The sequence below is a fragment of the Antechinus flavipes genome, chromosome 4 (genome assembly GCF_016432865.1).
Source record: "Antechinus flavipes isolate AdamAnt ecotype Samford, QLD, Australia chromosome 4, AdamAnt_v2, whole genome shotgun sequence".
NCBI lineage: Eukaryota > Metazoa > Chordata > Mammalia > Dasyuromorphia > Dasyuridae > Antechinus > Antechinus flavipes.
This window is the reverse complement of record NC_067401.1, coordinates 411,472,782-411,499,957: the sequence shown is the minus strand read 5'-3', so window position 1 is coordinate 411,499,957 and position 27,176 is coordinate 411,472,782. Positions and strand designations below refer to the sequence as shown.

The following is a 27,176-nucleotide window of genomic DNA, read 5'->3' as shown; positions in this document are numbered from 1 at the left end:
TTTAGCAGTAGGAGTAGGAGATAAAGTGATAGACTGTAAATATCTGTGCCCAGGTGTTTTGTGCACTATGCATGACCTACAGATTTAGATTGATGAGGAGAGAGTAAATGAAAGATGCTCTGGATAGCTTAGCAGAATCCATCTTTAGTGTGATTCTCTAAGTAAAACTTCATGATATTATAGATCTTTTTGGCCTTTTATATGCGATCAGCGAGTGCCTGGTGAGTCTTCTTTTTGAAGGCATAGCTTGTTTTAGAGATCTTGCCTTCAATAGGCTCTTAACCCATTAAGTTAAGTCTTTTTTTCTGCATCACTTTTCCCAGTTTTCTTTGATATTTTTATTTTTTTAATAGGCTTTCCATGTTACAATGAAGGTCACATTACTATTATGCACATTGGAGATAAAATCTGATTCTTAGTGTAACTGAATTAATGCAGTAATCATTTTCATTCGAGTAGCTCATATCATTAATTTCATGATGAAAAATTTAAGTCTTTGAATGTTGTGGGGAAAACACTAATGAGGTCTTGTAGTCCTGGGAACAAGCTTTTATAAGAATATCCTTGGACAAAGAATTGTCCAAGATTACTAGTTGTGTTGTCCACAGATAATGAGTAATTGATACCACAATCTATTTTGAAAGTTAACTTGTGTTATTCAGATTCCACAGTAATTTCTGTACTAGATCAAAGAAGACTAGGTAGTTAGTTAGCAAATGAACAATTTTAATATAATTTCACTGTTAAGGATGTTATAATTATAACAAATAGTTCTTTCTTGTTCTCAGGGGGACCAGTGTCTGCCCAGTGAGTCACTGCTATAGCAAATAGAATTACGTTTTGTTTTCAGCTGGAATCATGCCTTTAAGAATCAGATCACAACACTACAGGGCCAGGCAAAGAATCGAGCAAATCCTAATCGGAGTGAAGTTCAAGCAAATCTTTCTCTGTTTTTAGAGGCAGCTAGTGGCTTCTATACTCAGGTGAGTTCTATTTTGTAACCTTTAAATTTGATCATGGAATTGCTAAATATAAAGTATTTTAAAGGTTTTCACTTACTGTGTTTTCTGTGCCTCTTTCCATCATAGTTAGCAGAAGTTACAAAGTTACTTTAAGCAGAACAAGGATCACACAATGTATAGGTGAGGATATACAGGAGTTTATCACACCAACTACGAGAAATACAAGCAAAGACCTTTTTATTAATATGTGTACTTGTGTGTATGCATGCAAATATTTGTATAGATATATACTTTGAAAAAGGTGTGTGACTGCACTAAAAGGATAGTAAGATAGGTTTTCAGTGGAAAAGAACTAATGGGTATTGATTAAGAACATTTCTTTAGGTAATTATCTCCCTTCTCTCCTCCCCTTTTCCCCCACAGTAGTATGGTTAGTGTGAAATTATGGATATGGTTCTCTGAAAGTAGAGCCATGTGATGGTACAAGAGAGTGAAACTTGTAACGTGTGAATTCCTATAGAATTTCTAAAATGAAATTCATTTTTTGCAAGTTAGACTATATAGAACTGGAAGATATCTTAGGGACCTGTTCAGCCTCTTATTTGGGAGACTAAATCCCAAGTTAGTAAGCTTACTTTTCTAATGAGTTCATTGAAGTTCTCCTTCCATTGTCTTGAATTGGAAAAGTGTTCCCTTTTCTTCACTATTTTTGTTTATAATTATATATATTTTATTAATATATATTATATATAATCTTTAGTTCTTCACCTTTCCTTAGTCTCAGTAATTCTCTAGTAAGTCTTAGTGTCTGGGGGAAAAAAACACCAGATTTTGTTTATGCTTTAAATTCCTCTTTTACTGTTGACTATGGAATTTAAAATTATCAGAAGAATCCTTTAGAGTAAGTGCTTGTCTCATGTATAATTTCTCTTATAATTTAGTATCTTTTTGCATGCATTCAAGTAGCTTTGGACACAAACAAAATAAGGGGTATAAAATTCATGTCCTGAAAGCTCTTTGATGATATCATCCCTGTGCTTCTGTTTATCTCTGATACATTTTCTTTGATTCCTATCTTTTTCTTTTTCTTTTCTTTTTCTTTTCTTTTTCTTTTCTTTTTCTTTTCTTTTTTCTTTTCTTTTCTTTTCTTTTCTTTTCTTTTTCTTTTCTTTTCTTTTCTTTTTCTTTTCTTTTCTTTTCTTTTCTTTTCTTTTCTTTTCTTTTCTTTTCTTTTCTTTTCTTTTCTTTTCTTTTCTTTTCTTTTCTTTTCTTTTCTTTTCTTTTCTTTTCTTTTCTTTTCTTGGCAATTGGGGTTAAGTGACTTGCCCAAGGTCACACAGCTAGGAAGTGGTAAAAGTGTCTGAGATCAGATTTAAACTCGGGTCCTTCTGATTTCATTTCTGATCATTGTCTTTGATCCCTGTTGTTTTTAAATTGGAAATTGTTGGAGGAAGGGGAATTAGTTTCGAATCCTTGAAGGTAGCTTGGCATCATTTTATTAAATCTTTCCACTTAAGAATAAATGGATAGTATTTATTAGCATTGTTGCTAATGAGATAGATCTGGTTCTTTAATCTTTAAATTTTGTGGGCTTTACTCTTTACTTTTAAGAATATAGTCCTATTTAGTATTTTTCTCAAATGAATTTTATACAATCCCACTTTTAGCTAAACATGTAAAGAATCTATATCTTTTGGGGTTTTTATTTTCATTACCCTCATTTCTAAAGTAAATCTTTTAGCCCCTCCCTTCCCCTAAGCCATTTGTCTTTTGCAATAAACAGTAAAAGGAAAGAGAAGAAAAAGCAGTTTAGCAAAACCAACCAGCATATCAACCAAGACTCAAGGCTTATGCTGTCCTCTAGTCCTCCACACCCATGCTTACTTCCTCCTACCCATTTCCTCATTTCTTTTGTGGGGCCAAGTTTGCCCTCATCATTCTAATTACACAGCAGCCAGTGTTTATTATTTTATTTCCTATTGTTTATATAAATAATGTCCATATTATTCTTCCTGGTTCTACTTAGTTGACTTTGTATCAGTTCACAGAAGTCTTCTCATGCTTCTCTCTATGCTTCCTTTTAAACATTTCTTAATCAAACAGTATTTATCATGCACCACAAATTATTTTAACCATTCCCCAATCAAAGGAAATGTACTTTTGTTTTCATTCATAACACAAAAAGGAAGTTTTGGTTTATATATATATATTGTTTCTTATTTTAACCTCGGATTATAGGCTTAATAGAGAACTCTGGAGCAAAGAATATGTGCATTAATTATTTAGCATAATTCCAGTTGCCTTCCAGAATATTAGGACCTTTTCAGTAAGCCAGCCTTTTGAAGCATACAGTTGCTAAAGTGTAACACTATAAATTTATGTACAAGCTTATGAACAAGGATATAGGCCTATAGGTTACCTTTACCTTTTCCATTTCACATTTCACATTTTCATTGGTTTGGTGTCTCAAACTCATCATCATGTCCAAAATTGGATGTCATTTTCTCCCCATCTGTTCCTTTGTGATTTCACTATTAATTTTGATAATAACTCCAGTCATCCCTCATCCAGATTTGAAACCTAAGTTGATACTTTTGGTTCTTTTTCTTCCGTCCCTACTACTACTACTACTACTACTACTACTACTACTACTACTACTACTACTACTACTACTACTACTACTACTACTACTACTTAGTTTCCAGTTGCTTCAGTTCTCCATCCCCAATACCACCTGTATCGCATAATCTCCTTTCTTTTGCCACTGCTGCCATTATGGCATAAAATCTTATCACCTCCTTAGTTTACTTGTTTCTTAACTTTCCTCCAGTCTCGACTTTCTAGTCTATCTTTATTGTTGCTGTCAAATTAATCTTCAGAACATACCTAGTGAATAAAATCCCTGCTACTTTAGCCTGCTATTCAATGCTTTAGAAAATCTCTAGATTTATTTCATCTTATGTCATTTCTCCTGTTCTACAATCTATACAATCTAGATCACTTGCCCCACCTCAAAAAGTTTCTGTGTCTTTGTGACTTTCTTCATGAAACTATGGTTGATTTCTTACCTCTCCTTATTTCTGGAATGATCTTTTTTTCCTCAAGCCTCATATAACACTTTGCATTTATTTGTGTAATATTGCCTCATAGCATTCCTTATGTTTTATTAAATGTTTGTATCTTATGTGAATGTAGGGATATAGGGCTTGGACCTATAATTTTTCATTGGCATGCAGAGCTTTTGCATTAGGATATTCCTTCTAAGAATGCAGGTCAACATCTTCTCTGTAACTTGGTCCTGGAGACTTGTGCAGAGCAGTGAAAGGTAACTTTCACTTATTTTTATATTTTTATTTTTATTTTTTTTCAGGGTTTCAAAAATGTAAAATTTTAATGCCAGTAATTTTTTTATATATATTTTATAGTATTTTATAATAACTTTATATTGACAGAATCCATGCCAGGGTAATTTTTTTTACAACATTATCCCTTTCACTCGCTTCTGTTCTGATTTTTCCCCTCCCTCCCTCCACTCCCTTCCCTAGATGACAAGCAGTCCTATATATGTTAGATATGTTTCAGTATATCCTAGATACAATATATGTTTGCAGAACCGAACACAGTTCTCTTGGGTAACTTTCACTTATGCTGAGTTTTCTAGGCAGTGTGTATCAGACACAGCTTAAACTCAAGTTTTCCTGACTTATGCCATGGTACTTTTCACTCTGACTAAAATAAGTACTTAATTAAGTTTGTTAACTATTTCAACTAATTTTTTGATTGATTCTTTAAGTATACCATCATGTCATCTGCAAAAAATTATTCCTCATTGTCTTTTAATTTCTTCAGTCTCTTTTCTTGTCTTATTGCCATAGATAGCATTTCTAGTACACTATTGATGATGATAGGCATCTTTGCTTCAGAGGTAAACTTAGATCTCATTGGGAAGACTCTAGCACTTACATACTTGATGATGGTTTATATGGATATAACTTATCATGTTAAGGAAAGTTTCATTTATTCCTGTGCTTTCTAATATTTTTAATAGGAATGAGTGTTAAATTTTAAAAGCTTTTTCTGCATTTGATAACTGTTGATTTTTAGTTTGGGACAGGGGAGGGGGTATGGTGTTGTTGATGAGATCAGTTATTCTAATGTTTTTCCTATTATTAAACCAGCCTTACATTTCTGGTATAAATCCCACCTGGTCATGGTGTATGATCTTTGTTATATGTTGCTGTAATCTCCTTATATTTTATTTAAGGTTTTTACATTAATATTCACTGAGGAAATTGGTTTATACCTGTCTTTTCTCTGTTTTTGCTCTTCTGGGTTTAAGTATTAGCATCATGTTTGTGTTGTAATTGTTCTTTAAATATTTGGTAGAATTCATTTATATATCCTTTTGGTCCTGGGGATTTTTTTTTGCATTGAAACTTGTTCAATTTCTTCTTCTAAGATAGTTATTTAAGAATTCTATCTCCTCTTCTGTTAATTTGGGCAATTTGTATTTTTGTAAATATTCATTTTATATAGATTGTTAGATTTGTTGGCATATAATTAGGCAAAATAGCTTCTGATGATTGCTTTAATTTCCTTTTTATTGGTGGTGGTCACCCTTATCATTTTTAATACTGCTATTTTGGTTTTCCTCTTTAGTTTTTTTTTTAATATTGATTTAACCATTGATTTATGTATTTTATTTGTTTCCCCCTCTCCCCCAAAAGCAACTCCTACGTTTATTAGTTCAGTGGTTTTCTTTCAGTTTATTAATATCTTTGATTTTTGGAGGCATTTTTGTTGTTTAATTTGGGGTTTTTAATTTGTCCTTTTTCTAAAAGTTTTTTTAGTTTCATGCCCAATTCATTGATCTGTTCTTTCTTTCTTTTGTTGATTTAAGCATTTAGAGATGCAAATTTGCTCTGTTGTTGTTGTATTGGCTCCATCCTATAAATTCTGGTATATTGTCTAATTGTTGTCATTCTCTTTAATGAAATTATTGATTGTTTCTATGAGTAATTCTCATTTTTTAGGATTTGATTATTTAGTTTTCAGAATTATTTTTAATTTGTTTCTACAGCCCTTTTAATTTATTGTATCATGATTTGAAAAGGATGCATTTGATATTTCTGCTTTTCTGCATTTAGTTGTGAGATTTTTATGCCTTTATATATGATCAGTTTTTGTGTAAATGTTGTATTTGAAATTTAATACCTTTTTATGTTAACTTGTACAGTGTACAAATATTATTAAAATACTCTTGTGCAGGTGAGCACTTTCTCTTTTATATATTCATATATGTGCATGTGTGTGTATGTTTATCTCTATCTACACACACACACACACACACACCCATATATTTTAACTGTGTCAGGAACAGCTGTTTCTAAATAATTTACAAACTGACTTTTAACTAACACTTTTATCTGGTATCATTGAGGAACCAGATGTTCTGTTGAAGTGAATTTTTTGTGTAGCTACAGCTTACCTTGAGTAACAAAAATTGAAGTTGGTTTTGGTGGAATTGAAAAAAAATATATTTTATGTAATTCCACCTTCTAATTAGTTTTTTTTAAATTTCTTTTATGTTTTTCTGTCATGATTATGAATGTTTTCTTTTTTTTTTCCTATTGTAACAAAGTTCAACAAAATCAACCAACACATAAATCAAGAATAATATTTATGGGATGTTTTATTTCCATAGTTTTCCAGTTCTGTACTAAAGGGAAAGAGTATAGTTTGTTTCTTTAAATTATTCTTGACCAAACTTGATCATTAGTATTATATAGTTTCAGTTTTCTTTTCTTTCCATTCATGGTGTGTGTGTGTGTGTGTGTGTGTGTGTGTGTGTGTTTTCCTGGTTCTGCTTCCATTACTTTATGCCCATTTATGAAAACTTCTTATAGTTCAATGCATTCTTCTCAGAAGCACAGAATTTTAGAATTAGAAAGGGCCTCAATAACCCTTTAGTCCAAACTACATCTGATATTATTCTCTACTCTAAAATACCTGGCAGAAAATGTTTGTGGCAGCCTTGTTTGTAGTGGCTAAAAACTAGAAAATGAATGAATGCCCATCAATTGGAGAATGGTTGGGTAAATTGTGGTATATGAATGTTATGGAATATTATTGTTCTGTAAGAAATGACCAGCAGGATGAATACAGAGAGGATTAGCGAGACTTATGTGAACTGATGCTAAGTGAAATGAGCAGAACCAGGAGATCTTTATATATTTCAATGATACTGTATGAGGATGTATTCTGATGGAAGTGGATTTCTTTGACAAAGAGATCTAACTCAGTTCCAAGTGATCAATGATGGACAGAAGTTACACCCAAAGAAAGAACACTGGGAAATGAATGTAAACTGTTTGCCATTTTTGTTTTTCTTCCCGGGTTATTTCTACCTTCTGAATCCAATTCTTCCTGTGCAACAAGAGAACTGTTCAGTTCTGCAAACATATACTGTATCTAGAATATACTGCAACATATCTAACATATATAGGACTGCTTGCCATCTGGGGGAGGGGGAGAGGAAGGGAGGGGAAAAATCGGAACAGAACCGAGTGCAAGAGATAATGTTGTAAAAAAATTACCCTGGCATGGGTTCTGTCAATAAAAAGTTATTTAAAAAAAGAAAGAAAATAACAAAGATACCATTATTTTAGCCAAGATTATATTGATTTTTCAAAAAATAAAAACTGCACTAAATTTAAAAAAAATTAATAAAATAAACTACCTGGCAGGTGGTTTTGAAGACTTCCATTGAGTAAGGGAGGCAGCCCATTTCATGTAAAGGGCTGTAGTTTATACAAAAGTTTTCAGTACAGCAAGCCTACATTTTCCTCTATGCTTTTTCCATCCAATATTCTAGTTCTTCCATCTATATTTCACATGTCAACCCATCAAAAAATATATATGACAAATAGTCATCTAAATATGGGTTTTCCATCTTTATCTTATAAAGAGAATTTTTTTGAACCTATATATAAAATTTTATGTTATACCTGTTGCATTTGATATTAGGTAGTCCAGTCTGGTCCTCTATGAACATCTTCACTTATTTTGACTGTCATTTTAATGTATTAGCTCTATCTCTTTGCTTTTGTGTCATTTGCAGACTTGATAAGTATGGCATGTGTATCTTTCATACGCATTGTTAATAAAAAAATATTAAGCAGTATTATGTCTAAGCCCAGATTTCCTAAGGCAGCAGTCCACTGGAGACTGCCTGCCAAATTGGCATTGAGCCATTTAATATTTTGCTTTGAGTCAGAAGCTGTTCAACCAATTACAAATTATCTAATTGTATTTTTTCTATGGATACTGTCTAATTCTTCATTATTTCCATAAGAATATCAATTGCTTTGCTAAGCAAATACTATTTATTTCTTAGGACCAACCATTCAATGCTTTCTTCAGCAGAGGGCAATAAACTTACTTTTAGTGTGTCTTGATGATTTCAAGTCACCATTGGGAATATCATTTAATACACTGTTTTATTAGGTGGTAGTAGCTGCTAAAAATATTAAAATATGATATATGGAACTTTTAAGCCCATATTTTCTTGGTTGCATTTTTTTATTTTAGTAGCTTTTTATTTTTCAAAATATATGCAAAGATAGTTTTCAAAGTAAGTTGCAAAACATTGTATTACACCTTTTTTCTCCCTACCTTCCTTCTACCCCTTGCCATAGACAGCAAGCAATCCAGTATAGGTTAAACATGGGTAATTCTTCTAAACATATTTCCATATTCATTGTGCTGTGCAAGAAAAATCAGATTAAAATAAACCTAAATTTCTAAAGCCTAAAATTCTGGGAAGTGGGTGGAGTGGAGTTCTTGTATATGTTGCAGCTTTTGTGTTTCTTTGATTACTGTTAACTCTTACTACACTTACATTTGTCAGTATACCTGAGTGTAGAATATTTTTGCTTTTTAAACTTTTTATTTCCTACTTTACAATTTGAGATTTCCAATCTACTAACCTTCTTTTCTATCTTCTAATTTGAGGTTTTTATTCTATTCTAGGCTGAGAAAATCAGATAAAGTAATTCTTTTCAAAATGAGAAATTTCTTGAAGGAGAGTATGATGTGATAGCAAAGCTCTATGACACTCTTTCACAACTCAGGGCTTCCCCCTTCTGCTTTTGGCTTTGTTCTTAGCAGTTTTGGCGGGGCGGGGTATTATATACACGACATTATGTTGTAGAGGGTAGCATAATAGATGGGATTAGGGAGATCTAGGCTCCAGTTCCAGTTTTGCTACTGATTATTCATGTGATTTCAAAGGCAAATCTCTGGTCTTTCCAGGTCTTAATTTCTTAACAGTATATTGAGAGACTCAGACTATCTGACCTTCAGTTCCTTCCATTTACTCACCATTGCATTATTATTGCTGTTACCATTTCCATACTATTTTCCCCAACTTTCTCAACCTTCTCAGAGTTTGAATAATCTTCTTAAAAATATACAATTCTTCAACTTCTCTCCTAAAAGTTGCCTTATAATTCTACTTGAACTTTTTATAGCTACAGTTACACCACAGAAATCATCATCTCACAGAAAAGTATTACCTCTAAGAACTAAGAATGTTTAAAATTCCATTATACTACGTTATATGTACTCATTGCCCATATTGTGAATTAGGCCCCTGGCAGTCATTACTTTATTCCACTTCAGTTTCTATCAGTCTGCCTTCACTTCTGTCATTGACCCCTATAATCTGCCCCTTTAATATTTTACTAATTGCTACCCTAGAATCTCTAGTTTCCTTGACTTTTCTTCATTTTCAGCATATGGATTTCCAATTTTGGTGCTGGATTTTTCTGGTCTTGCTCTAGAACTGGCAAATAATTATGACTCATGAAGTCAAGTTGATCATACCTGTTGAAAATAACATTTTCATCATACCCATCTCTGTCTCATTCTTTGCTGTGGTTGTTTCAAACCCTTTGTTCCCTTCCTTTCTTTTGCTTCTTCCTTCTCTCCCTCTCTATCCCCCTTAAAATGCACCTTATTACTCAAATTTGAAGTAGGTGATCTAAAGTTCTGTTTTATTAAGAAACTTAAGAACATCTACTTTGTTACTCCCCTATTCCATTCCTAAAATGTCACCATTCTTGTCTGTTCCTTCTTTCTTATAGAAAAGGAGGTAAGTGATTTGTACCCTTCACTGGTAGTTCCTGTTTTCTTCCTCTTTTCTCTAGTATTTGCTTTCACTGTTTCTCCTTTTATCATCTCCAGTGGTTCTTTCCTGTATCCCAGTACATGACATAATGGTTTCATTAGGTACTTAGATAACCTGCAAGCTGGTTGTAATTCCATTTCTTAGAAACTTCCTTGATCATTTCAGTGCTAAAAAGCTGTATGACATTTTATTTTGGCCCATTCCGCTATCTTCATTTCTCAAGTTGTCCGTACCTAATTGCACTTTTCTTCTCACCCTGCCTTCAGTTTTTGTCAGACTTTTGCCTCCATCATTCTCCTGAAGCTGCCCATTCAGAGATCACTCTTGGCTTGCCAATGATCACAGACTATGGCTTTTATCATTCTGTATCCTTCTTGTTGACTTCACTTACTACCCATGTTTCCCCGATAATAAGACACTGTCTTATTAAAACTTTTTTTGGACAGAAAAACACCAGAGGGCTTATTTTCAGGGAAGGGCTTATTTTAATAAACAGGTAAATGTGAACAAAAAAAAGCACCTTTATTCAATAATGATCATGTCATCTTCTTCAACAACATCGTCATAAGTGTCCATACCCTGAATTCCGTCCCGGATGTCTTGCGCCTCTATTTCCTTCAGAAGAAGTGGACCCAATCTGTCATGTCCAGCAATATAGCTCTCTTTCAATGAACATGTCTTGTCCAGGTAACCTGCTCGTAGTGCTTTGGTGACACAGCTGTCAGTAATTTTATCCCATGACTTCTTCACCCAAGTCACGACTTCTTGCAGACAGGGCTTCACAAAGTTTCCATGCTGATTTCTTTCCATTCTATTTTCAATGTAGTCATTGACTTCCATGCGCAAATGGTCCTTGAATGGCTTGTTTATTGCAATATCAAGGGTCTGGAGATAGGCAATCATTCCTGCAGGAATCATTACTTGATCTATTCTTCTCTCTGCAAGGAAGTTCTTCATTTCTTTAGCGCGGTGAGTGCTGGCTGAGTTCTTCTTTTATCCTCCATCATGCTCCCTGAGTTCTTCTTTTATCCTCTATCATGCCCCTTTTATCCTCCATCATGCCCCTTCACTCCCGCTTACATACCAGGTTTTTATGTTGTCCTGCCTCAGCTCTCCTCCCTGGCACTGCTCTCAATGGTGCCAGCAAGCAAATCACTGGGGAAGAACAGGATGACGCGCTCACTGCTGCAGCTCTGATTGGATGCAGCTCAGAGCACGGCTTGCATTTCACCCGGGGGAAGGTGGGGGGGCGACGGTGCATACAGAGGGTACCATAATGTTGCGGGTAGTGCAGGGGGGATCACCTTCACTACAGTAGCGATCTCAATAGGGTTTATTTTCGGGCGAGGGCTTATTTTAGAGGAATCTTACACAGTAAGGGGAGGGCTTATTTTCGGGATAGGTCTTATTATCGGGGAAACACGTAGATACTTTCTTCCTTTGGTTTCAGAGACACATGTTTTTCTGGTCTGACAACTACTCATTCCTTCACTTTTCCTTGTCTGAACCCCCTTAACTTTTCCGTACTGCCAAGGTACCATTGCTTTCATTTTCCATAGCTTGTACAGTGAGCTTTTCCCCATCATGGGTCTCAGGTTTGTTTCTCCCTGCTCTTCCCCAGACACTCCCCTCCCATCTGGAAAATCCATGTAAAATTTTTTGGCCATCCCTTCCAGAGAAGAAGTTCAAATTTCTTTTTCTTTTATATGGCGTGTTTATAGTATTTTATTGTAAGTTTGGGTTAGGTATTTGGTCATAGGCTGTTATCTGTTGGTCTCTCCACAGTTGTGCTTCTATAGAACTCCCACAAAATTCCCTTTTGATTTCTTATGCTGACCTAGGATATGTAGGAACCATGATGGGGGAAAGTTGTGATGTAGAAAAAATAGGTTGTATTACCACCAGTATGCAGATGACTTAGAAATAACACAAATTTTTTTACTGCCCTTAGATTAATCCTGAACCCCTAGATTCTCATTTTTATCTGCATGTGAGTTTTTAATTGAATATTTTACTGTCATCTTAAACTCTTATAGTCATAAATGCTTCTTTTTTCTTCTCCATTCCAAATCAATTCAAATAATCTTTCCAGCATTTTCTGAATACTATAACTCTCTTTATACTTTCCTTTGTTCTTGTTCCTGCTCTGGTAAATCAATTATTGACCTTTCTCCCAAATCACATTATCACTCAAGAACAATGGGTGTCAGACTCAAATAGAAACAGGTCTTTGCCTACAGCATAATGATTTAGGAAACCTCCAATTAGCATTATGAACTATATTGTATTTTTATTTATGGTATAAAAGATTGCCCAATTAGAACTCCTGAATACAGATCATTAGATGCCATTCACTCTGACAGCTTATAATTTGTGATAAATAAAAGTAGTTTCCAATGAGCTAAATATATACCTAAATGTGTTTGCCCAGGATTTTTACTTTTTCCAAAAAGCCTTAGATTTATTTTTTGTTATATCATTTTGATTTAATTAGTTAAGCTTCGTGAAGAAAAGCACTATGATTTATTTTCTATTTCCCTAGCATGGTGTGTATTATGTTTGTTGTAGATAGATTATTTAGATCATCTTTGCCGTTCATCTCTGCATTCATCTAATTTTCTGTATTGACTGGCCACTTAGAATCTCCTGGATTGTTTTCTGTGACGGAGCTACTACTAGCCAGGAAACACTAATAAGTAAAAGGCAGAATAAATAGGACCCAGGAGGCAGACACTTAATGTTTATTGAATTGAATGTAATTAAATTGTGGGATTTTTAAAGAGGATGCCACTTTTCATTATCAGAATTAGTTGCAATTCCAAATGTTATCACAGAAAACAACTATAGTCATTCTCTGTTAATGATGTTGTTTGTTCATTTAATAAGTATAACTTAATCTAGAAATGTCATGAAAGTGATGTGTATTGGTAAAAATCAGCATTGTCTATGGTTAAGGCTTCATTGTATGGATAAAATCCCAAATTACCTCCACATAGATTTTTTAGAACTATTAGTTAAGAGAAATACATATAAATTTAATGGCATGAATAATTGATAGCTGCCAAAGAGAGATGAGTTTTGAAATCTTATATCTTGAGGAGATAATATGGTACAGTGAAAATGTGCTGATTTTGAAGTCAGAAAACTTTATTGTGTGCCTAAGTGCCAGGAAATGCACTAAGTGCTGAAAATACAAATTGTGGCTGAGAGAGTCCATGCACTTGAGGAGCTTACAATCTAATTGGGGAAAATACACAAAAAGTAAGCTGAAAGGATGGGAGGAAGGTCGAGAAGTGAGAGATTTTCTGTCATAGTGCAGCCGGGGGAAATGAACTCTTTGTCTCTGGAAGTTCATGCCTCTGCCCTCATTTTAGGGGGACAGTAAATAGTGTTAAGTATGAATACCAAGACTGAGTCAGTTGGGTGTGAAGTTTTGCAGTCATGAAATTCTTAGGTCATGGAGTCAGCAAAGTCCCAAAGACTTGAGCCAGGTGGGAAATGAGATTGGATATAATCCTAGTTCTTCCCACTGCTTACTAGATGGCTTTGGACAAGTCCCATGACTTGTTCCTGTCTTTGTCGTAGCTCACGTATAAAACTGAGGGCCCTTACTCAGTGACTTAGAAAGTCTCTTCCAGCTTTAAATCTTTTAATCATATTAGGTTTTTTTTTTCAGCTTTATTATCAGTTTGCTATGGACACTATAATAATCTTTCTTTCTTACTGCCTCTGGATTTCTATATTTATTAAATGTAACTCATAACTATCTCATTTCAGTTTTGTTTTTTTATTCCTTGTCTTTGGGTACTTGGTGGATATTAAATGCAAGTGCTGTCTATAAGTACAGATGAACTCCTGAATACAGATCATTAGATGCCATTCACTTTGACAGCTTATAACTTGTGATAAATAAAAGTGGTTTCCAATGAGCTAGATACATACCTAAATGTGTTTGCCCAGGATTTTTGCTTTTTCCGAAAAGCCTTAGATTTATTTTTTTTGTTATATCATTTTTATTTAAATGTCTTAGTGGTTTACTGAGGTTAAGTTTAAGTTTATGGAAGATCTCAAAACTCACTAAAAAGTATGCAGATAGATATTTTAGAATTTTAACAATTGCAGAAAGCCATTTTTTCATGAACTCATATCTTTGGATATTTTCCTGGATTTCTGAAAAATTAATGAACGAAGAATTAGTTTTTGATGAGTAAATACAGGTTCTTCTGTTTTCCTTCTAATTTTTAATCAGTGTTCTACTGTATGTCATATTTAGACTATATAATTACTTGTAGAAACCTTTATGGAAAAAATGTTTTATCTTTTAAATCTGTCATTTTTATCTCTCTTTTAGTTGTTACAGGAGCTGTGCACAGTATTTAATGTAGATTTACCTTGCCGTGTGAAGTCTTCCCAGTTGGGAATTATCAGCAATAAACAGACGCATACCAGCGCCATAGTGAAGCCACAGTCTAGCTCCTGCTCATATATCTGCCAGCACTGCCTCGTCCACCTTGGAGACATTGGTGAGCCATTGAAGTGAAAAGATCATTGAGAATGCTCTGCTCCTTTTTTTTTCTTGGAGTATAGTCATAGAAAGAAACCTGTCTACTTCAACCAACTGGCAACTTAGCCAGGCATTCTGAATTGAGGGTGATGTGAAATGTGCTTAAGGAACGTAGAATCTCTGAGTACTTTGGAATAGGCATAAACTAGAAGTCCTTGAAAAACGCAACTTCCACATCAATAAAAATCTTATGCAGACTAAGCAAAGGGACAGAGTTGCTCTTAAGTATATAGTAAATAGAAAAAAGTTAGTTTATGTTACTATCAAAATATCGTAAGATATTCTAAGTAAGCTACACTTTTTTTATACTTGTAAAGGGTTTTCCTCATTCTATTAGTTATTTCTTTTAGAGACTAACTTAGGTTATTATTCCTCTTTATTGATTCACTAAAAATTAGTAATTTTTAAAGTTTTATTTCCTTCAAAATATCATCTAGAAAAGAATTTGTTTCTTATGCATTTATTTTAGCTGAGTGCTTTACTCCTCTTGTTTCTGCAACTTGTCTATTCCTTTAAAGGTGACCTAAAATGGTTATAAAATAAATTAACTATAGGATTATGTATTAGCTGTCCTAAAATAGCAAGTGAGGGAAAGATTGAATTTAAGTTAGCATTTTTTTAAGGTCTTTTGATGTCCATAGCATTGGCTCCATGAAGAGTCATGTTAAAATTAGCATGAGATTCTGCTATCTGTAGGAGAGGCTAAAGAAGTGGTGTGTTTGTGAGTTGTTCTTGCTTTAATTGTACTTTTTTGTACACACATCCTTTATATCCCAAAAGGGATTTGGAGGCATTTTAAAAATCACGTTGAGATTTTAAAGAAATAAACTATTTGCCAGATCATATTGTATAGTGTTTTTTGTTTTGTTTTGTTTTTAAGTGCCATATAAAATCACCCCTTCTTGTGGGCCGGCTCCAGGTCACCAGCATAGTCCATAATGGGAGCTGGTGATGCATGACACTGGAGGACCTGAAAATGGGGGCTAGGTAAGCTTTAAAATTGGTTACATGCTGAATGTCCCAAATAATAGAAGAAAATGGACACTTCACACATAATCCTACAGTTAATTTATTTTAAACTATTTATATGCTCTCTCTCTGTAATAAGTCGTAAGTAAATTGTATTATATTAATAATCCGTAGAATTTTAAACTACTAGGCAGGCAATTTGGGGAAATTCAGAAAGGAAAGGAAGTTTTAGTGTTTTGTTTGTTCAATATATATATTTTTTTCCCCTGCTTTTAGCCCGCTATAGAAACCAGACCAGCCAGGCAGAGTCCTACTATAGGCATGCAGCTCAGCTTGTCCCCTCCAATGGTGAGTCTGCATCTTGTTAAGACTAAAAAAGCAGTTGGATGCCTGTTCCATATGAAGAAATTACTCCTGAATATTTTCAAAGGCTCATTTTCAATTTCATAGCAATAATTTATGAGAGACATCGTGTATTAGAGAATATAGATCCATTCTTGAAGCCAGGAAAACTTGGACAAATTATTGAAACTCCAAGTGCTCTGGATAACTTTCTGACACTGTAATTTGCAGAGAAGGTGTCAGTTTGTTGTATTGATAGAGGGAGTTCTCTCTTATTACTGAAGACAGATCTGGTTCCTCTTCTTAATATGTGGGTGTGTGGCACAGTGAAAACAAATATTGGATATGTACCTAGTTTCAAATCCTCTTTTTTCCATTTTTCTTTGTGGTTTTACATAAATTCTCACCTTTCTTTTGACTCAGTTTTCCTATTTGTAAAATGTGTGAATTGGACTAATTAATATCTAAAGTTTCTTTCAGTTCTAAACCTATGGTCTTGTATGACTTTTCTTTCTAAATTTGTGTCACTGTGCATACTAACCATATTGACAAATGGTGGATTTTGTTTTTGATCAAACAAGTTATAAAGTAGATATTCTTCAGTCAGTTCTCAAACTGTTTCCAAAAACTTTTAATTTCCTTGGTCTCTGAAAGGATTATTTTCTTTTAGCTTTAATTCTCTCTCTCTCTCTCTCTCTTTTTTTTTTTTTTTTGGAAATATTAGTGCTTGTCTTTATAAATCTGTAAAATTGCTTTTGTCTATCATGATATTCCTTTTAATTAAGGGTTTTTGAATTAAGAAAGTTTTAACAAGAATTAAGTACTACTAATTTTTTATCAGTTCTTGTTAAGCTACATCTTAACCAAATTAGCTCCTCCAAAAAGGGTCTTTTGAGACTTTGGGGCCCTTATAATTCGCTCTACTTCAGTTAGATATCAAGAAGGAAAGTCTGCTTTTTGGGAACCTCAATTTAGGGCTGGAAGCTATCTAATTCTACTCTATCTACTATTTAACCATTCACTTATTTGTAGTTTAACTTCTTTTTTCCCCCAGTTAGTAAAATTTTATTTTAATCATTCAGGAATATGCCAATTGAAAATATGAGAAAAACAGAACCCATTACAAACCTGTATACTCAAAACAAATTCCCACATAAGCTATGTTCATAAACATTTATTTTCTAGTGCATTCATAATCACCTCTTTATAGGTGAGTACATTCAGGGCCCCAGAAATGAAGGGCCTTGTTCAAGGTCACACATGGACAGTAAGTGGCAGAGCTACCTATATTTGAGGGCCAAACTGTCCTATTTGTTCCAAATCCAACTTCCTTTTTCTGGACTATACCTTTTCCATATATGTATTCTTGTACAAGGTCATGGTTAGCTCAAGAAATTCTTGATTTGCATGTTGAATAATAAGTTTGGAATTTCTAGATTTGGGGTTTGAATTATAAGATTGCTTTCTTGTAGATACTTGATATCTGGTAGATACTTGACAGCCTCATAAATTAAGGATGTTGTTTCTTCCCCTAGGTCAGCCTTACAATCAGTTGGCTATTTTAGCTTCTTCCAAAGGAGACCATCTGACCACAATTTTCTACTACTGCAGAAGCATTGCTGTGAAGTTTCCTTTCCCAGCTGCCTCTACTAATCTTCAAAAAGCACTTTCTAAAGCACTGGAAAGGTTTGCCCAACTTCTTTTGGGACACACTTTGTTTTCCTCTATTGTTGTCCTAGCTGTACATTTTTGTCTTTGCTACATTTTCACATCTCACATTCATATGACACTTTCAGGCTTACAAATAAGACAACTCCATCTGGTCTGCTTATCGTTTTTGTTTTAGCATGAAGTGTTGGTGTAATCGATTTGTAAAAATTTGTTATGTGTTCAGTAGAGTAGATAAGGAGGGGAAAATTAGAGAAATGTCTAAATTTCATCTATTGGGATATATAGGTAAATTCGGCCATATTTTATACTGTTTTTATTGAGAAATACATTCAGTTCCACAAAGGACTCTATTGTTTCATTTGCTTATAAAGATCTAATTTGTGTTGGAATTTTTTTTTTCTTTTAAGATATAGTCATTTTTGCTACTTAAGACTAAAAAAAGTTTGTTGTTTTGTTTTCTTTTTCCCCTTATGTTACAGCCGGGATGAGGTGAAAACTAGATGGGGTGTTTCTGACTTCATCAAAGCCTTTATTAAATTTCATGGTCACGTGTATCTGAGCAAGAGTTTAGAGAAGCTAACCCCTCTTCGAGAGAAATTGGAGGAACAGTTTAAGGTCAGAGCACGAGGAAGCAAAATTTTTTATTATTTTTAAATCCAAAAATATGAGATTGGGTTAAGCTTGAAGAAAAGTCTCCTAATTTTAACATTTCATCCTGACACACAATTATCAGTAATAACAAAGTATTACAGTCTCTTGTTCCAACATGGAAAAAAGCAATTCTTTCACTGGAGAACTGCCAAATAACAGATATATGCAAAGGACAGCTTCTTTCTTAATCCCACGAATCTGGCTGTTCCACCATTCTAAAGAATTGCTTTTGACTGTCCTAGTGTTCATAGTTGTGTGTAAGGAGGAAATAAAAATTGTCTCATTTGCTAAATGATCTTTGTTTGACTTATTCACTTGATGTAGAATGAATTTATTGGGAAGAAAATTAGCTTGCAACCTCTTGCATTTATTGAGAGAATAACCAAATTCAGTCTTGTATAGTCTTGCCCTTCTTTACATGTGTATATTTATTCTGAATATTGTTAATAAGTCTGGGAAAATGCGAAATGCACAGTTATTTCTTACAGTCTTTTAGATCAAAGATCTTGAAAGCTGGATGAAGAACTTACTTATCTTCCAAGTTTCTTAGGGTCAAAGACAATTCATACAAAATTGTGTATGGTGATCATTCAACAAACATTGATAGAGAACTAATTTTGGGCTAGGTGCCATACTAAGCTGATCGGGATGGACACATTCAGTGCTAAAATTTGTACCAAAGCTTTTAGCATCTCCCACTTTTTCTGCTAATTTTTAGTGGACTAATCCCTGCCCAAACAGAAATTTTAACATTATTTCCATTATTAAACTAGATTGCAATGAGAGATCATGCAGTCTTCTTTTGGGAAAATTTTTAGGAATTCAGTTCTCATAGAAGATGAAGGTCCCATTCAGCTTTGAACCTATGAAAAACATTCCTGTTTAAGTGAATCTCATTGCATAAGAGAGTCCTGTCTTAAACTATAAGAATTGGGAGGGAGGAAAAGGGAAAGAGAAGAAGGGTTAGTTATTGAAGCATTAAAAGAATTTCTCTTAGAGATAGTTTTAATAGTAAGATTTCTTTTGCTTATTTGGGGCTTTTTGGTTTTCAAATTTTGGTCATAGATCATTAAATGACTTGATTCTCAGACTTGTGTGAAGAAGCCTGTTTTTTTACCTTTATTTTTATTTTTAAAAAATTTTCCACTTTTCCTAATACCATATGCAAATAGTTTATAAAACAATAAACATTATAAAGCGTTTAAGTTGAATTGTTGAATTTCAAATCATTTTTTAAACGTTTTTTAAACATTTTCAAAGTTGAGGTTTTGGGGAATCCAGCTTACTATATTATACTTGCCAAAATTAAAGATTCAATTTAAAGATAATGAATTATAGTTCTAAATACAAAATTGTCACAGTCCTGTGCAAATTGATGGTGTTGTGAGCTTTTGAGACCCTGGGGGTAGGGGTGGAAGAAAAGAGAGTGCTGTCTTATTGATTAATTTGTAATATTTTTTCTTGGATATTTATTCATTTGTTTAATTATTTATTGGTCCTGAGCTCTAAAAAAACATGCTAAATTTTTCCTTTTGTTTTTTTCTCAGATGTATATTAAAAACTTCACCTTTTCTGCAAGTATTATAGGGCAGTTTAATTATCAACCTCTCGTATAATTTCACTTCTCTGACAGTTTATTTCTTCAGCCAAGAATCAACATGAGCCCTTTCAGTGTAAATCAAAATACTGAGTTTTAAAAGTTAAAGCAATAGGATTTAAAATGAAACCATTTTCTTCTCTGTCCATATTTATGCAGCCATAAGTACATTTTAACCAGTTTAATTGCTTGTCTTAAAGATGACTCTTATTCTTGATTTTATATATATAAGTATTCCTGTCTATTTTTCAGAGATTGCTATTCCAAAAAGCATTCAACTCTCAGCAGCTAGTTCACGTCACTGTCATTAACCTGTTTCAACTTCATCATCTACGTGACTTTAGCAATGAAACTGAACAACACAGTTATAGCCAGGATGAGCAACTGTGTTGGACGCAGCTATTGGCCCTCTTTAGTGAGTATTAAAATATCTAAATTTGGTATGTTCCTTTCCTAGCTCTTATGTTGGACACATCAGGAACGGAATGTTGCCAGTCTTTTTCATTGTAGTGACAGTGAGCGACTTCTTTTAAATAAATCTTTTTTTTTTTTTTAAAACAATGTTCATGTTCATGAAACATGATTAGTTCCATTAGCCTCTCAATTAGTGTTTTCTCTGTAGTTTAACAGAATATAGCAAAAGGTTAATAATTACTTTATTTATTTGTATTGACATACTGTTTCACATCTCTTTTTGTTCTGTTTTTTCCTCCCAAGTCTCTTTTCTTGGCATCCTGTGCAAGTGCCCTCTTCAGAATGAGTATCAGGAGGAATCATGCAGTGCATATCCCCTTCCTGCTGTCAAGGTCTCAATGGACTGGCTCAAACTTAGACCCAGTGTCTTTCAGGAGGCTGTGGTTGATGAAAGACAGTAGTAAGTGTAATAAAAATTGGTGTGAAGAGAGATTCTGATTTGTATGAATATTCATAGATATTCTAAAACACAATGATTAAATCATAAATGGTATTGAATGTTTTGGATATTCTTGGAAAAGAGGAGTGAACACTTTATTTTTTTATTTTTTAAAATTTCTTCTGTAAAAACATCCTAAGAATATGTGACCCACTCCTACCCCCTCTATCCTCAAAGATGATTCATCTTGTTGCCAGCTTGGGGCAAGGTGCAGGAAGCACTTCCATTTTTAAGTTTTTTTCTTGAACATTTACAATATACCTGAGCATGTCTATTTGGAAGTTATAGAAAATAGAAAAAGTGTATTTTTTTCCCTTTATTGTTCACATAAAGCTGTTGCTGTTATTGTTATTAATATTCATAAGTAGCTTGGAGAGAAACTTAAGATATTTGAATGTAAAGTCATTATTGACTGATTGCCTACTTGCTAGCTTCAGAGCATTTCTACATTTAAGCTTTGTTGAATTTATTGTGATAAATGAAAATATGATTTACCCAAGGTCATTTTTCCCAGGAAGCCCCAGTATTTATAGGTTATATACAAAGTGACAGGAGACTCTTAGGGGAAAAAAAAATTATGACAACGAGCTTTTCTTTCTTCCAGGATTAGGGAATAGATTTTTGTTTGGTAACCTAACATTTAAACCTCTTTGCCAGTGTTCAGTTACTAAAATTGACCTAGCCAAGATTAAGATCCCATTGTCATTCTATTTATATTCTTTTATATCTTTCAAGCTTGCAGTTCTAGTCTTTATCATTTTGGACAGATTCACAGACAGGCCTTAGTAGTATAATTCTGTGAATTTGATAATTTTGTCTTCATTGGCATTTATAGAGTATGTTCTCTTCTTCTATACACTTGTTTTTTCTACTATCCTGATTTATACAGTTCTCTCTTCCCTCCAACTTAACTACTTAATCTTCTTGCAACTGTAATTAATAACGTTTGGAATTCTGTGATTTGTCAGGGTATTGTCTGATGTTTTTGATCTGGAATTTATAGTTTTTTCTAAAATGACTTTTTTTCCCCTGTAAAGTAGCTGATGCCTTTCATCCAAGCTTTACTATGCTAAACTTGTATAAAAGGGTAGTAGACTAAACAGAAGAGTTCTTTATGTACTTCAACTTGAAATGATGAGAAAATAACTTTGAATTATGTTTTGAGAATTAAAATCATATACATAGTCGAAGTATCTTTGACTTCTAATAATTTAGGCCATACATTTTCAATTTATAGATTCTCTCCCCCATTCCCCCGTCCCCATGCCCTCCCCCGGCAGAATAAATTCTATCCCAAGGAACACTGATGTTATGCAGATTTTTTTTTTTCTTTGTAGAAAGCAAATTAATATTAGTACTTCAAGACAATTTATCCACAAATAAATTAATCTGTTTTCTATAATGTTTTTCTCTTGAGAACTCATTTTTCTTGTATGAAAACATTGTGTCCCTCATTGCAATCTGGAAATTCTTTTTAAAGCCATTAATTTTTGCAACTGTTTCTTATTATTATGGTACCTTACATCCCAAGTATCTTCAGCAGAAACTCACATTGGAAAGATGTTTTGAAAACTTAACTATAGTAGCAGAGTATATTCTTTAAGATGTTTAAGCATTTGCCTCATACCTATTTTTCAAGATAGGCATTTAATAGAATCCAGAAAAGAGCCACTGGGGAGGAGGGAGGAGGCAGGGCGCCACGGGAGCAAGGGAGGGGCTCTGGTCAAATTTTCATTATTTCCTCACTACTCAAATATTAGTGTGTGTTTGAACAGTACTGATAACTTTAAAAGCCAGAGATTCATTTTCATCTCTAACAACTGATAACCCTCTATGGCTTTGAGCAAGTTGTGACTTCTTCAGGGATCTGAGTTTTTCTTCCTATGTACAATAAGAGTATGAGAATGTTTGGCACTTGGATTTCCTTTCAACTCTAGTTCTCTGATGAAATTATTATTTAAAGAAGAAATTGCATATTTATTTATACAAGCAATAACATATGCCCTATAATATGATCACATCCATAGGGTATTAGAACTTTATTGCTCAAATATGATATGAAAAAAGTGCTTTAAGAGTCTTAAATGAGATGTCATAAATAAAGCAGAATTTTCCATGTGAAATTCAGCTTTCAGTATTTGAACCAAAATGAGTAGTTTCATCATTTGTCTTTTAGGCTTCCACTATGAAAATTGGGCCATTCAAATTCATCTTATTTCTAGATGATCTTGTAAATATTGTTTTAGAGAATTATAAACTTTATATTGAGGGGAAAAATATGTGAAACTAAGGTCTATAGAGATAAATGTATGGTTGATCAGGATATAGTTCCAAGAAATATAAAAATGATGTCTTTGATTTCCAGCATTTGGCCCTGGCTGATTTCTCTTCTAAACAGCTTCCAACCCCATGAAGAAGATCTCTCCAGCACAAATGGTGAGAATTTTTCTACTTTTTTCTGTTTTTCAATAAGTAATAAAAGTTTTAAAGCCAAATTGGATGAATCTTAGGGGTTACTCTAATTTAGTTGTAGCAGTCATGTTCTAATTTGTATTTTGAGTTTTTGTCTATATGGTTCATATGCTTACTTGTAACCTCCTGAAAGACCTAGGTCTTTAATTTTCACCTTTTGTGTGCTCAGCTTTGAGAATAAGGCCTTTTACAGATGCCATGTAAATAATAAAGGCTTGAATAAATAATTATTAGATTGAATCTTTAGTTTCTCAAGAGGTGTATTCTTTGATCTGAGGAGGTACAAATTGTTCTCCAGTGTTATCCCATGGATCTTCACTTATTATCCATATACTTCTCTCATTCTTTCCACTTATTCACCATACATTATATAGAAAATGTTGGTTTGGAGAAATTATTTTAGTTACCTAGAATTCTAGTTTCCCATTTACCATCTTCTCAGGTTAGGCATAGTGTTTGTAAATACCATTTTGAAGTGTTTGAAAATTGTTCTCTTTTTTCTTTTTCTTCTTTTTTTAGAGCAACGAGCTATAACCATATATAACCTTTGAAAGAGGTTCATCATTTGTTTACTTCTCAAGCTATACTGTGTTCTGAATTTTTTTATTTCTTTAATAAGAGTGTGAATTAATATAAATTTCTTGTGTCAGTTTTTTCATTTCTTTATTTGCTTTTTAGCTACTCCACTTCCAGAAGAGTTTGAGTTACAGGGATTCTTAGCACTAAGACCTTCTTTCAGGTAGGTGGCATTGTTATTAATGTTGATATTATTAAAAGGAAGAGGAAAAAATTCATTCCTGGTGGAGAGGGAGAGGACTTTCTTGTGCCTCCCTACTATAAATTATATAGATGCAGCCTAATAGTGGTCATTGACACATGACTATACACATGACACATGACAACAGGACTATAATAACACAAATAGAAAATACTCAATTATATAGTATAGAATGTAAGAGAAAATAATTTGGTTTTATCACAAGCAGTTCACATTGAGTATAATTTTTATGCTTTTCTAGAAACTGAGGAAATGTAAATATTAAAAATTATACATTTGAGAATTATCTGTATGCTATATTTCTCATGTAATTTCAGTAATAATAAAGCATAGTAATTTCAGTAATAGTGGTAAAGCATACTGCAAGCACAGCATGAAATTTTAAAGGATTTTATTTAGTCTAGTTTTAATTAAGCCTCTGAGGGCAGGTTTTATCTTTTGTCTCTTCATTAACTTGACTGTGAGATAAGAAGCTTCTAAAGGTCAAGTAGTAAAAGCTATTTAGTAAACATAAATGGGAAAATGTGTATGCAAAATGAGCAATATGGGAAATTTGCATTCAAAGAGGGGTATAGATGGGAAAATATAATTCATTTAATATAAATACTATATAAGTATCCTGGTTGTTTTGAGGTGCTCTTAATATTTTCCATCAGCTATTTTTCTCATCCCCTCCCTTTTTCTTTTTAAAAATTTAAATGCATGATATCTGGTTCTATATTATGTACAATAAAACTTAACTCATTCAGATTCCACTTGCATAGGCAGGCAAAGGACTAACCATAAATTTACTTTTATTTAAGAGAAGTTTACTAAACATCCTAATAGATAATAAAGGTTTATTCAGCACCTGCCATAAGTGGGCTAAGAACTGTACTAAGTGCAATTTTTCTCCTCTTCTCTTTATTCCTTCTTATTTCCCATAAGGGCATAGGCAGAGAAAGCCCTTACTTTAAGGAGTTTACAGATAGGAGAGCTAAGATGCAAATGACTCTTTACAAACAAATTATATACAGGGTGATTTGGGAAAATCCTAAAATTGAGAGAGATGGATGGGGAAAGGTTTCTTGGATAAAGTGAGATTTTAGATCATGATAGGGAAGTTAGTAAAGTTTCTGAGAAATGTCAAAATAAAAATTTTTCACATATTATGGAGTATGTGATACAAGTGATTGTGACATGGAAATTAAAAATCATTCTCATCTTTTATTTCTTGTCTTATTCCAATTAGAGTATGAGTTCCAAGGGAGCAAAAACTTGTTTTTTTGTTTTTGGTATTCCCAGCCGTTACTAGTGCTTATTGTTTGGCACATTGTTAGCGCTTAAAAAATGCCTTTTCTTTCATTTATTCATCTGTTCATGAAAGCAGTTTAGCCAAGGGAGAATCCTCTCTCTCCTCCTTCCTGATTTACTAGTACTATTAATCCACAAGTATAGACTTGACTTCTTCTCAATTACCAATATTTGCGCAAAGTTTATGATTTTTACTCACCAAAACCATGTAAGAGAGAAAAAAACTGCCTACGTGAGGTATACGTTAAAGTTTGTTTTCCTATCCAATTTTTAGCTCCTGATGACTTGTTACAATTGGGAGGCTAAGTGACATAATGGATAGGGTGCCAGGTCTGGGGTTTGGGAAGACTCATCTTTCTCAGTTATAAACTAGCTTCAGACACTAGCTATATGACACTGGGCAAGTCACTTCATCCTGTTTGCCTCCATTTCCTCATCTATAAAGTAAACTGGAGAAGAAAATGGCAAACCACACTATGATTTCTTCCAAGAAAACACCAAAATCACAGAGAGTTAGATGTGAGTGGAAAAGATTGAATGATAAAAACAACAAACATATATTAGACTTGACAAAGTCAAATTTGTTTAGCTATCTACTTAATCTTGCATACTCATTAAGATTTTTTTTTTCATAATATATTTATTTCTCACATTTGTTATTTGTATATACTTTGTGTTCACACTTGTGAAGTATCTTCAGTATTTCTTAAAAATGAGGCTCATAATAACTTCCATAGTAACTTGATTATATATACTCTAGGTGTAATCTGAGAGTTATAATGTGACTGAGTTATACAAAATCTCAGATTACTAGCATGCAGGAAAAATCTTTGTTGAATTAAAAGGTATGGAAGTGCAATCCATGCACTTCTCTAAGAGAGAAGTAAAACTGTTGCTTTAATATAATGGCTTATTAAAGTTTAATTCTTTCTGCACTAATTAATCACTTGTACCCTGTGTAGTTGATTAACTTAAGTAAGTTCTGAGAGTTCATTGCCTTGGGCAGAGCACAGAATTTTAGAAATAAAAGGAACCTTAGATGTCATTTAGTTCTATCAACCCATTTTATAGGAAGTTTAATGACACAGGGCTAACGCAGTTTGCCCCATGTCATATAGCCAGTTTATAGCAGAATAAGGAATCTCCTAAAAATAATTACCATTTTTTTTTATCTGAAGTCATTTGAATTAGGTTTCCCCAACGAATATTGTGCAAAAGGTCAAAATGAGGTCTGCAGCTCATTTTGTTTTCTGTTTGCTTATGCTGTTTTTTTTTAGGAACTTAGATTTCTCCAAAGGCCACCAAGGGATTACAGGAGACAAAGAGGGACAACAGTGGCGAATTCGCCAACAACGTTTGATCTCCATAGGCAAATGGATTGCTGATAATCAGCCAAGGTATCTATCCCCAGGGCTTTTGGTGTCCTTTTTACCTGTCTCCTTGTTGAAGCTGGTTTTTGGCCTGGTTATAGTTGTAATGAAAAGGCCAAAGTCGAAATTGACTTTTATGATAATATCGGATTTAACCAGGGACCCGTTTATATTCCCCTCAACATGGCATTTGTAGGTATTTTCCTTCGTGTGATGCACAATGCAGTGACACACATGGGTGTGTGGGGGAGGTGGAGGGATGGGGTGGGTATGAGTGTGGGTGTGTATAGTAAAGAAAACAGACTGGGGGTGGGGTGGGTGTATAAAGCTCTGGACAATGAAGAAGAATACATCAAGCCACAGGGTGACTGGAACTTACTTGCTAATTCAGCCAGACATTCTGG

The 27,176-nt window shown here is 33.6% G+C and overlaps 1 protein-coding gene across 7 annotated transcripts in view; it reads left to right on the top strand.

The window, feature by feature from the left end:
* SMG7 (SMG7 nonsense mediated mRNA decay factor) overlaps window positions 1-27,176 on the top strand; it is a 93,682-nt gene that overhangs the window by 52,736 nt on the left and 13,770 nt on the right. For all 7 annotated transcript variants that reach the window (XM_051998800.1, XM_051998804.1, XM_051998801.1 and 4 more), the window contains exons 4-13: window positions 851-983; window positions 14,504-14,675; window positions 15,962-16,033; window positions 17,563-17,713; window positions 18,178-18,313; window positions 20,199-20,361; window positions 20,664-20,820; window positions 23,225-23,295; window positions 24,010-24,070; window positions 26,680-26,799. In XM_051998800.1, the coding sequence (XP_051854760.1) occupies window positions 851-983; window positions 14,504-14,675; window positions 15,962-16,033; window positions 17,563-17,713; window positions 18,178-18,313; window positions 20,199-20,361; window positions 20,664-20,820; window positions 23,225-23,295; window positions 24,010-24,070; window positions 26,680-26,799 (1,236 nt within the window). The remainder of the gene's footprint in view (window positions 1-850; window positions 984-14,503; window positions 14,676-15,961; window positions 16,034-17,562; window positions 17,714-18,177; window positions 18,314-20,198; window positions 20,362-20,663; window positions 20,821-23,224; window positions 23,296-24,009; window positions 24,071-26,679; window positions 26,800-27,176) is intronic.